This window comes from Prunus persica, chromosome G7 (assembly GCF_000346465.2).
Source record: "Prunus persica cultivar Lovell chromosome G7, Prunus_persica_NCBIv2, whole genome shotgun sequence".
Classification (NCBI taxonomy): Eukaryota; Viridiplantae; Streptophyta; class Magnoliopsida; order Rosales; family Rosaceae; genus Prunus; species Prunus persica.
The window spans coordinates 346,967-356,913 of NC_034015.1; the positions used below are offsets into that span (position 1 = coordinate 346,967).

A 9,947-nucleotide genomic window follows, 5' to 3' on the forward strand; every position below is an offset into this window, starting at 1 on the left:
TCGGTCTCGTGTTCAAGGAAGAGCTCATCTACAATTCATTCAATCAAATTCAGGATTTCATTTTCCTTCACTTTCTCATAAGCCAAACGAACTACCTATTACATAATCAATTCGAAGATGAAACATTGATACGGATTAGAGTGAGTGATCTGTTCTTTTTGGCTTTTAATATGGTTTGGTTTCCTAATCATGAGCTACAAAGGCCCATTACAATAACAAAGAAATCTAACATAAAAATTAACACAATCTGGTGCACCTCTATTAAGGATCACGCACAACCGAAGAAACTCTGGCATAGGCGTCACAGCTAAGATTGCAAACTTAGAACAATTAAAAAATGATAAAGCTTAGGAAAACCAAGCCAGAACAATACAAATAAAGCACTCACAAATGATAAGTGCAAAACTCTTACAAAAGAGAGGTAAAACCGCTGCAACGATGCAATCCACAACAAGCCCAAGCTATCCATCCAACGGCCCCATGGCCGACGCTGCTGCTCTGCATCCCGACACCATGCCCGAGAGCACCACACCAATCGCTCCATCGCCTGGCCTCGTGGCCATGAACACCACTGCAGCCTGCGTTGCCGCAGTCACCATAGGCCTTACGTCGCCAAAAGGCTCTGTAGCAAAAATTGCGGCTCAAGCTCAAGGTCCAAAGGTTGTGGTAACCTCGCAGCCTCAAGGCCGACTTTGATGTCCCTCACCACAACGCCATCGCAATCCATGGTGGAACCTCCAAGCATAGCTATTATGTCGCCGCCATGAGTCACAGCCAACTTGGCACTGCTGCTGACTTCGGCCCGATCTTGGAGCAAGATGGGTGTCATGTGGCATACTGCGCTAATATTTCATTCTATTACTTAAATGATGCACTTTGAAGCTCTAGTGATTTCAACAACAAAAACCAAGCTCGTGAATCATCCTATTGTTTTCCTGTAGCATCGCATGTAAGTTACATTTCAATTTTTTTGTTTTTAGTTTGAAAAAAATGAAAAACAAATGCTCATAAATTATTACAAGCACTATACGACATTGTATTCAATTATAAATATGAAAATTTGCGGTCTAGCCTAGTAGAAAAAAACCTTGACTTACAAACACGGGTGGACCTATGAAGAGGCTTGACTGTGCTTTAGTCCAGTGCTGGTTTTGTACTTTAGTCTTGATTGAACAACAAAATCCACTACAATTAAATATTAACCCTCTTATCTTTATGAATTCAGCCCATCCTAGCTACCCACATCAGATTTCTTATTCTTCTACCCACTGAAATCCTACCATATTTTCTATAAAATAATAATAATAATCCTACCATATAATGTTAATTAGCCCAAAAATTCCTGGTTATAAAAGACCTCCCAAAAAAAAAAAATTTGCCCACTCCTAGAAAAATTCCTAGGTCGCCATTACTTACAAACTAGTGGCCTAATTATTAAACCCCACTTGACACATTAGTAGTGTGTGTGAGAAATGCTATCTTCCTTTTAGTTTTTATTTTATTTTTCAGTACAAGTGATAGTCTAAACTACAGAGAATGTGGTTTCTCACACATACACACTATCAAGGTGCCATAGGGGTTCAAATTGACCTCTTGTTTGCAAGTCAATGTCATTTTTGACTGGGCTAGACCATTGACACCAAAGCTAGAGGTTTGTTATTTTCTAATTTTTTTGGAAGGAATTTATTTTATTATTTATGTTATTCGATTTTGTTTGGTTGGTGAGAAGTTATGTTGCACGGATACGAATACGAGTACACCGATATGACATATCTTCAAAAACTAGGATACGGGTACCGTATTGATAGAACGATTAATAATATATATTTTAAAAAATAATATAAACAGGTCAATAATGGGCCCAAAGAATTATCAAAGTTTGGGCATCTGGGTAGGCACTAGCCCATTACTGTTTCTTTCACTCAAGGCATGCAAGTAAAACGATGCGTATTGTAATTGGGGCACCTAACATCATCATCTTCACGAGTTAGCCGCCTCTTCTTCGCAGAGCAACTGCAACTGGAGATTCGCAGCAGCTGCAGCGCGCAAGTAAGTTCTTTTCTTCTCCTTTATTCCTTCTTCCTTCTTCTTCTTCTTCTTTCTTCTCTACTGCCCGGTCGAATCCAGAAGAAGAGGCTAAGTATATTGCGAAATACCCCCGCCATATCCTTGACCGTATCGCTCGTGTGTCCATGGCGTATCGAAGATGGTCAACATAACAGAAAAAAGTCCACGATACGTCGTTTGCCGTATCTGATACGTATCGGAGGAGTATCCGATACGAGCATACCCCTCATGACCGGCGTATCGGTGCAACATAGAGAAGCCTTCGCGCTCAAGTTTCGGAATACAACAGTCATATTTTCTTTACCCATTTTATCGGGTTCTTCATTTCATATTGTGATTCTGAGAATGCAGTAATCCCTTAGCATGCTTTGCGTCTTGCTTTGTCTGAGACCCGTAAGTAAACACTTGACCAACATAACCACCAGCGCTTTGTTCTCTACCAAACCAACGACAACATCAATACTTCTGAGACAATGCAAGTCACTTCTCCAAGCTAAGCTCATCCACCAACAGATCCTGGTCCAAGGCCTCACGCACACCATAACCGACCTCATTGCCGCCTATGTAGCTTGCAATGCTCCTTCACAAGCCTTGGCGTTGCTCCAACGCCTTGTGCCGTGCCCATCAATTGTTTTCTGGTGGAATGTGCTTATACGGAGTGCCGTGCGCTCTGGGTTGCTTTATGACGTGCTTTGTCTCCACGGGCGAATGCAAATGCTTGGGTGGAGGCCTGACCATTATACTTACCCCTTTGTTCTCAAGGCTTGCGCCGAGCTTCACATGTTCAGTCGAGGCTCTTCGGTCCATGCTGCTTTGTATGCAAATGGTTTTGATTCAAATGTGTTTGTTTGCAATGCGGTTGTTGCTATGTATGGCCGCTGTGGCGCTTTGAATGATGCGCGTAAAATGTTCGATGAATTGCTTGAGAGAGGAATAGGGGATGTCGTGTCCTGGAATTCAATTGTGTCAGCTTATGTTCAGAGTGGAGATTCGAAGAATGCACTCTCAATGTTTGATCGGATGATGGGCGATTTTAGTGTACGCCCAGATGCTTTTAGCTTAGTTAATGTTCTTCCTGCTTGTGCTTCGGCTGGGGCACCAATGTGGGGTAAGCAGATTCACAGTTATGCTATTAGGAGGGGATTATTTGAAGATGTGTTTGTGGGTAATGCCGTTGTTGATATGTATGCTAAGTGTGAGATGATGGATGAGGCAAACAAGGTATTTGAGAGGATGGAAGAAAAGGATGTGGTTTCTTGGAATGCCATGGTTACTGGGTATTCTCAGATTGGTAGACTTGACGATGCTATTGGTTTTTTTGAGAAGATGAGGGAGGAGAAGATTGAGTTGAATGTTGTCACTTGGAGTGCTGTGATTGCAGGATATGCTCAGAGGGGACATGGTTATGGGGCGCTGGATGTGTTTCGGCAAATGCAGGCATGTGGCTCTGAGCCAAATGCTGTTACCCTCATATCTCTTCTTTCAGGGTGTGCCTCTGCTGGAGCACTGATTCATGGAAAGGAAACTCATTGTTATGCAATAAAATGGATCCTGAACCTAGACAGAAATGACCCTGGAAATGATATAATGGTAATTAACGGTCTGATTGACATGTATACTAAATGCAAGAGTCCCAAAGTTGCACGAATGATGTTTGATTCTGTTGCACCAAAGAAAAGGAATGTGGTGACTTGGACTGTGATGATTGGTGGATATGCCCAACATGGGGAAGCTAATGAGGCACTAGAACTCTTCTACCAGATGCTCAGACAGGATTTCCCCCTAAAGCCAAACGCTTTTACTATATCTTGTGCCCTGATGGCTTGTGCTCGTCTGGGTGCCCTGAGGTTTGGTAAGCAAATTCATGCTTTTGTACTACGCAATCAGTATGATTTTGTGAAGCTGTTTGTGGCCAATTGCCTGGTTGATATGTATTCCAAATCTGGAGACATTGATGCTGCTAGAGTTGTGTTTGACTACATGCAACAAAGGAATGCTGTTTCTTGGACTTCACTAATGACAGGTTATGGAATGCATGGTCGCGGTGAAGAAGCCCTGCAAGTTTTTGATGAGATGAGGAGTGTGGGGCTGGTGCCTGATGGTGTAACCTTTGTTGTTGTTCTCTATGCTTGCAGCCATTCTGGAATGGTTGATGAAGGAATGAGGTACTTTAACAGCATGAGCACAGATTTTGGGGTTGTTCCTGGGGCAGAACACTATGCTTGCATGGTTGACATCTTGGGTCGTGCTGGTCGCTTGGATGCCGCATTGGCGCTGATCAAAGGCATGCCTATGCAACCAACACCAATTACATGGGTGGCCTTGCTCAGTGCGTGCAGGACCCATGGGAATGTTGAACTTGGTGAATATGTTACACATCAGTTATCAGAGACGGAGACAGAGAATGATAGTTCATATACATTGCTTTCAAACATATATGCCAATGCCAGGCGTTGGAAAGATGTGGCCAGAATCAGATTGTTAATGAAACATACGGGCATCAAGAAGAAGCCCGGTTGCAGTTGGGTGCAAGGAAAGAAAGGCAATGCAACCTTCTTTGTGGGTGATAGGACTCATCCACAGTCTCAAGAAATTTATGAGACCCTTGCTGACTTGATTAAACGGATCAAAGAGATTGGATATGTCCCTGAGACAAGCTATGCACTTCACGATGTCGATGATGAAGAGAAAGGAGACCTTCTTTTCGAGCATAGTGAGAAGTTGGCTTTGGCCTATGCTATCCTAACTACTCCACCAGGCGCACCTATCCGGATCACCAAGAACTTACGTGTCTGTGGAGATTGCCATAGTGCGATTACCTACATATCCAAGATTGTTGAGCACGAAATCATATTGAGGGACTCAAGTCGCTTTCATCATTTCAAGAACGGATCCTGCTCCTGCCGAGGCTATTGGTGACAAAAGAAGTTATCCTAGTTGTGAGCTCAATTGTCCCTTCTTAGTTATTGCATATGGATTGTTTTAGATATAAGGTTTATGGGGTGGTGAAGAACACAACTGTTACATTTATAAAAGCAATGAAAAAAATCAATCAAAAGATGATTGTTTCATAATTGCCAAGGTCCATTAAAGGTTATCAGAGGTTTCACAAACATCTCTGATCTTTCTTCTTCTGATGAGTCACGCATTTCAGTAAAGGCAGTAAATGGAAAAATTGAATTCTAATCTATGTTTTCTTTTTCTATACATATGGGTTGATGTTCTTAATAATCTTACATGACATGTCAAAGCTGCTCTTTTATTATTTTATTTTATTTTGCCTTTTGACTGTATGGATAGGTAGATGAAGAAACTAAATGGTAGAAATTTGAGTAGAGTCAGTAGAGGAATGCACTGAAATGGTAATACCAATTTTTTTTTCAGCTTGCGCCATTTTTATTCTGATAAGTTTTTTGTTCCTCTTCTTTTTTGTTTTTCCTTGGGGAAGTGGATATCATAAGATTTGCAGTGGTGGGATATCATCACTCACATGGTTTTACAATGTTTGCTATGGGCAGTTACTGGAAGATTTGGGATCCTCATAGGTGTTCTGCATGCCCGTAAAGTAAAGTAAAGGTTTGTGTCGTTTTCTTTTCTTTTACTTAGAAGGCATTTGAATTGGTGGTTGATTCCTTTAATTAATCTAGGTGTTTCTTGAGTAATTTGCTATTAAGTTACTTCTTTATGCATTTCTAAGAGTTTTGTTGTTCATTTACTCTGCATTAACTTCTGCATAGCCACCTTGGGGGAAAGTTGTTAATTTTTCAGAATACACTGCCATCTCTTGGTGTTGGCCGCTTGAAGTTGCGTGGAGATGATCGTTGTGTCTATGGAACTGATAAAGATCATCCATTGAGACCACCAGAGGATCCTTTCTACAAGCAGATGGCTGCAGAATTTTCCAAGTTCCAGATAAGGGTAGATGTATATGCCTTCGGTGACAAGTACACTGATATAGCCTCATTAGGTATATAGTGGTGATTTTATCTTCTGTTTCACTATCATAGAACCAAAGATCAAGATGATGTAGGAAATCGGAGGATCTTCTACTGATATTTCTCTCTGTTGATACATTCAGAACTCCTACATTATCTACCAATTTTTAGTTGTGAGGAAATTTGCTTTTACTATGGTTTTCTGATATTTGTTGCATTAACTGTTTTTTTAATTACAAATTTCTTGCATTAATGTTTGCTCTCCTCTTCTATGATCTTCATTTGCATAGTAGTTGTATACCGGGGGGGCAGGTGTATTATTACCCTAATTTTCAATCAACAATTCATGGAGAGAAGTTGAGACATGAGTTAGCGAGAGACCTTACTAGGGAAACTGCCTGGGAAGCAGTCATATGCATAAGATGTGAAAAAGGTGTGCTATTGATGATTCTCCAGAACCACTTCAATTGGATTCACATACATATGTTATTTGTCTGTATTGAAATATGCTAATGTTTTGTTTCTTGTTTATACTTCTAGGACTTCGCTTTACATCTTATCATGGGAACTTTATGCTGAGGTCCACCGACTTATTAGCACTTCCAGCTGTAGATTGTGATAAAGCATTGAGTTGTTACTAACTATTCAGACGGTATATTTCCAAGTTGCTTTGATGTATCCTTCAGTTTGAATGTTTGATTTTAAGTTTTAACTACACATAGACATGCCTGTATGGTGCTTGTTTATCTTTTGATTATTCACATATCATGCTGTCAATCAATTGTTAATGCTACTTTTGTTATGATTGTTGGTATCTCTTTAAATTTCCATTATAAAATCATCTCCTTCTGATATTCTTCTTCCGAAGTTCTCTTTTGAGTTACATAATGAAGTTGTTTTATTCATTATATTAGATCTGCATAGTTGATGGTCTAGTTTAAGTTGCTTTGGTGGCAATTCTGCAATGGTATTGTGAAGGTTATCAACTCGTGAAGTGTCTTTAACATTTTAAAGATACACTGCATCCTGTGGAGAAAGGCGTATTAGAGTACATACGGCAGCAGCACCGGTGGTTACAGATCTGGGAGAGATGTACCCCCAGGCTGCTACAGGTGCCATTGTCACCTTGCTTTCCAGGCTATTCTAGTGGTGTTGTATATATTGTGAATCTTGATTTCATAAGTTGTTCGGAAATAATTTGCAGCAGTTGAAAAAACTTTGTCCCATAAGTTGGAAGATGCTCGGAACTCTTTGCAGCTAAGAATTGTCAAAGCCCTCAAAGAATATCCACAACACCACTTGGGAGGGAAGATGATATACCCAGTCTCTGCCAGTTAAAAACCTGTTAAAGCTCCTATATCCATGTTTGATACGGCTTGATGAGTATCTTTTGAATGTAATAAAATTCCATCAACTTAAGTTGGGTGATGTCATTTGGCAATCATTAAATTTGTTTCCGCTTCTTGTATTTGTTGGCATCTTCTGAGGCTAATGACTTGAAAAGCATAGAGAATAGGTTACCACTAGTTGCTGAGAGCTTAGATTCCAGAGGCCTCTATATATTTGATGATGGGTTCCGCTATGTTGTGCGGTTTGGTAGAGTTCTTCCACCTGATATATACAAAAAAATATATGAAAAAAAATCAAAATCCAATCAAATATAGTTACCAATCAATTAAATATCTGCCTCTATTTCTCAAGGAAGGGTTGCTCAAAGTCTTAAATCTTGTACAAATATCTCAAATTTTAATTTTAAGATCTTTCATCCCGCGCCTTTTTTAGTTGATACAATCCAATAGAAACACACTTGTCAACTCTTGTAAAATGTCACCCATGATGAACAATAAGTCTTTTATTAATTAATTGAATGTAATCTATTTTATATATGCACCAGGACCTTGATTTGTGGCTATTATTTTATTTATTACTGATTCAATGATCATGTGCCTTACAGTTGTTAACTTGTTATATATAAACATAAGCTATAGAGTTCATAAAACCAAGTCTTTCTTTAAATAACTAATTTAATGTGAACATATTTTGCTGCTCTTTCCTTGTTTCTTCCTATAATCTCCTCTCTGACTATATTAAATTCTTCTCTTTTCTCTCATTCCTTCCACCATTGCATCTATCTTCTTGTTCATTTTCAGATTTTCAATTCAAAAAATTAGAGTCATAAGTTATATAAGCATGACTGGTAGTGTTGTTGTCCAGAATTTTTTAGAAGCTGGCACCAGAAAGATTGCTTCCCTCATGCCCTTGGCTGCAGGGTTTCTTACATTTGTGGGAATTGAGTGCTTTGTGGATCAATTGGTTGCTCCAATCAAACCAATAATTGGGCAGTACTTGGGCAAGTATCTGCTAGCCTGCAGTGGTCCTGTGGTGACCAAATACCTAGACATTTATGTTGCTTACATTCTAAGCTACAAGACCAACATTGAAAGCCTCTTGAAACAAGTCAAGAAGCTCAAGGCTACAAGAGACTTGGTGCTGCAAGCTGTTGAAGATGCAAAGAAGAGGGGAGAAGTGGTGGTCAGAGATGAAGTTGAGAAATGGCTGAGCAGCGTCGACCGGCTCACCAGTGAGGCTACCAAGTTTTTCGAATATAAAGGCGACGCCAACAGCGGGTGGTTTCGTTGGTTGTATGGCCTGTTGATGTCGCGGTACCAGTTGAGCAAGAAGGCAAAGAAGATGATAGAGCATCTTGTTCAGCTCCAAGCAGATGGAATATTTGCTAAGGTTTCTAATTGATTAATTAGTTAGTTAATCTTGTGTGATAATTGGTCTGAAAGTTTCAACTTATTTAAGCATATGTAATTCAATAATAATCTTCTGTCTGTTGTATTGTATTTACCTCCAAATTTATATAGTATCTAATTAAGCATGTTTGCTTGCTGCTTCGTGATTTCTCTATAAGTGGCACCATATCTTGTGTGATTGGTCTAAGCAGAAAATTGCATAGCCTCCATCTCCAGCTTCCCTCCATAGCCAGATGGGTTTTCAAAGCTGAGAAAATGAAGAGATAATCCCATACTTCTTATGCTGAACCTCGAGCTTCCATGGCTATCTCTTTCTCTCTCTTCAATTGTCTCTGTTTGTTTCAGTGTGTTTGTTGTCTGTAATTTCTCTATCTGTAATTGAAACCAAGTGTCTGCAGCAGCAAGAGAACAAACGAAAGAAAGAAAGATTTCCTCTTTAATGCTCAAAATTGATTTCTCCATAACTAAACCAGTTCCATGCCTCCTCCTCCTCCTCGCGGTGGCCTCATACCATTTTACGCCAATCCACTAGAAGCTTGCTCTTCATCTAAGAACCTCCAAACCCTCAAACACCTCCACGCTAAATCTATAAGGCTCTGCATTTCCCGCCACGACTTCATACGAACCAAGCTCATTTTCTCCTATGCCTCCTGTGCTCAACTGAGCCAGGCCAACCTCCTCTTCTCCTGTAATCGCCAACTCACCTTCCTCTTCAACATCCTCATTAGAGCCCATTCGTCTCAGGGCTTCTTCTCTCAATCTTTGTCCATTTTTATCCGCATGCTTGCTGCCATTAAAGCCTTTGACCGCCATACCTTGCCTGTGGTTCCCAAATCTTGTGCTGGATTATTGGAATTGAGGCTTGGAAAGCAAGTACATAGAACCATTTTGGTTAATGGGTTTGCCTTAGATTTGGCCAGCTTGAATGCGTTGATCAGCATGTGTGCTAAGTGTGGTGATTTGGCTGGTACGCGTAAAGTGTTTGACAGAAGGCTCATAAGAAATGAGATTTCTTGGTTGGCAATTTTGGCCGGGTATGGAATGCATGGAGTGTTTGGTGAGGTATTTGAATTGTTTGATAGGATGGAGGCAGGAGAGAGGCCAGATGTGGTGACATTCACTACGGTTTTGCAGCGTGTAGTCATGGCGGATTAACAGACAAGAGGAGGGAGTATTTTGAAATTAT

General features: G+C 40.3%; 2 protein-coding genes across 23 annotated transcripts; both read left to right on the forward strand.

Annotated features, from left to right (window-relative positions):
* Positions 2,115-8,970, forward strand: LOC18770196 (pentatricopeptide repeat-containing protein At5g16860). Of its 22 annotated transcripts, none has more exons than XM_020568730.1 (7): positions 2,115-5,006; positions 5,368-5,429; positions 5,586-6,034; positions 6,293-6,435; positions 6,543-6,677; positions 7,017-7,114; positions 7,207-8,970. In XM_020568730.1, exon 1 carries the CDS (start codon positions 2,431-2,433, stop codon positions 4,984-4,986), a length of 2,556 nt encoding a protein of 851 aa, XP_020424319.1. In that variant the 5' UTR covers positions 2,115-2,430; the 3' UTR covers positions 4,987-5,006; positions 5,368-5,429; positions 5,586-6,034; positions 6,293-6,435; positions 6,543-6,677; positions 7,017-7,114; positions 7,207-8,970. The 22 variants fall into 22 exon arrangements, with proteins under 22 accessions (XP_020424319.1, XP_020424322.1, XP_020424317.1 ...); XM_020568733.1 differs by having other exon boundaries at positions 7,210-8,970; XM_020568728.1 differs by having other exon boundaries at positions 5,586-5,643; positions 5,805-6,034; positions 7,017-8,970.
* LOC18770330 (pentatricopeptide repeat-containing protein At4g25270, chloroplastic) lies at positions 9,542-9,916 on the forward strand. Its single transcript, XM_020568223.1, has one exon. The coding sequence runs from the start codon at positions 9,542-9,544 to the stop codon at positions 9,914-9,916; it is 375 nt and encodes a 124-aa protein (XP_020423812.1).

What these genes read in the sequence shown, in the direction of transcription:
- LOC18770196 (XM_020568725.1), top strand. Translation starts at nt 2,431, where the DNA reads ATGCTTTGCGTCTTGCTTTGTCTGAGACCCGTAAGTAAACACTTGACC.
- LOC18770330 (XM_020568223.1), top strand. Translation starts at nt 9,542, where the DNA reads ATGCTTGCTGCCATTAAAGCCTTTGACCGCCATACCTTGCCTGTGGTT.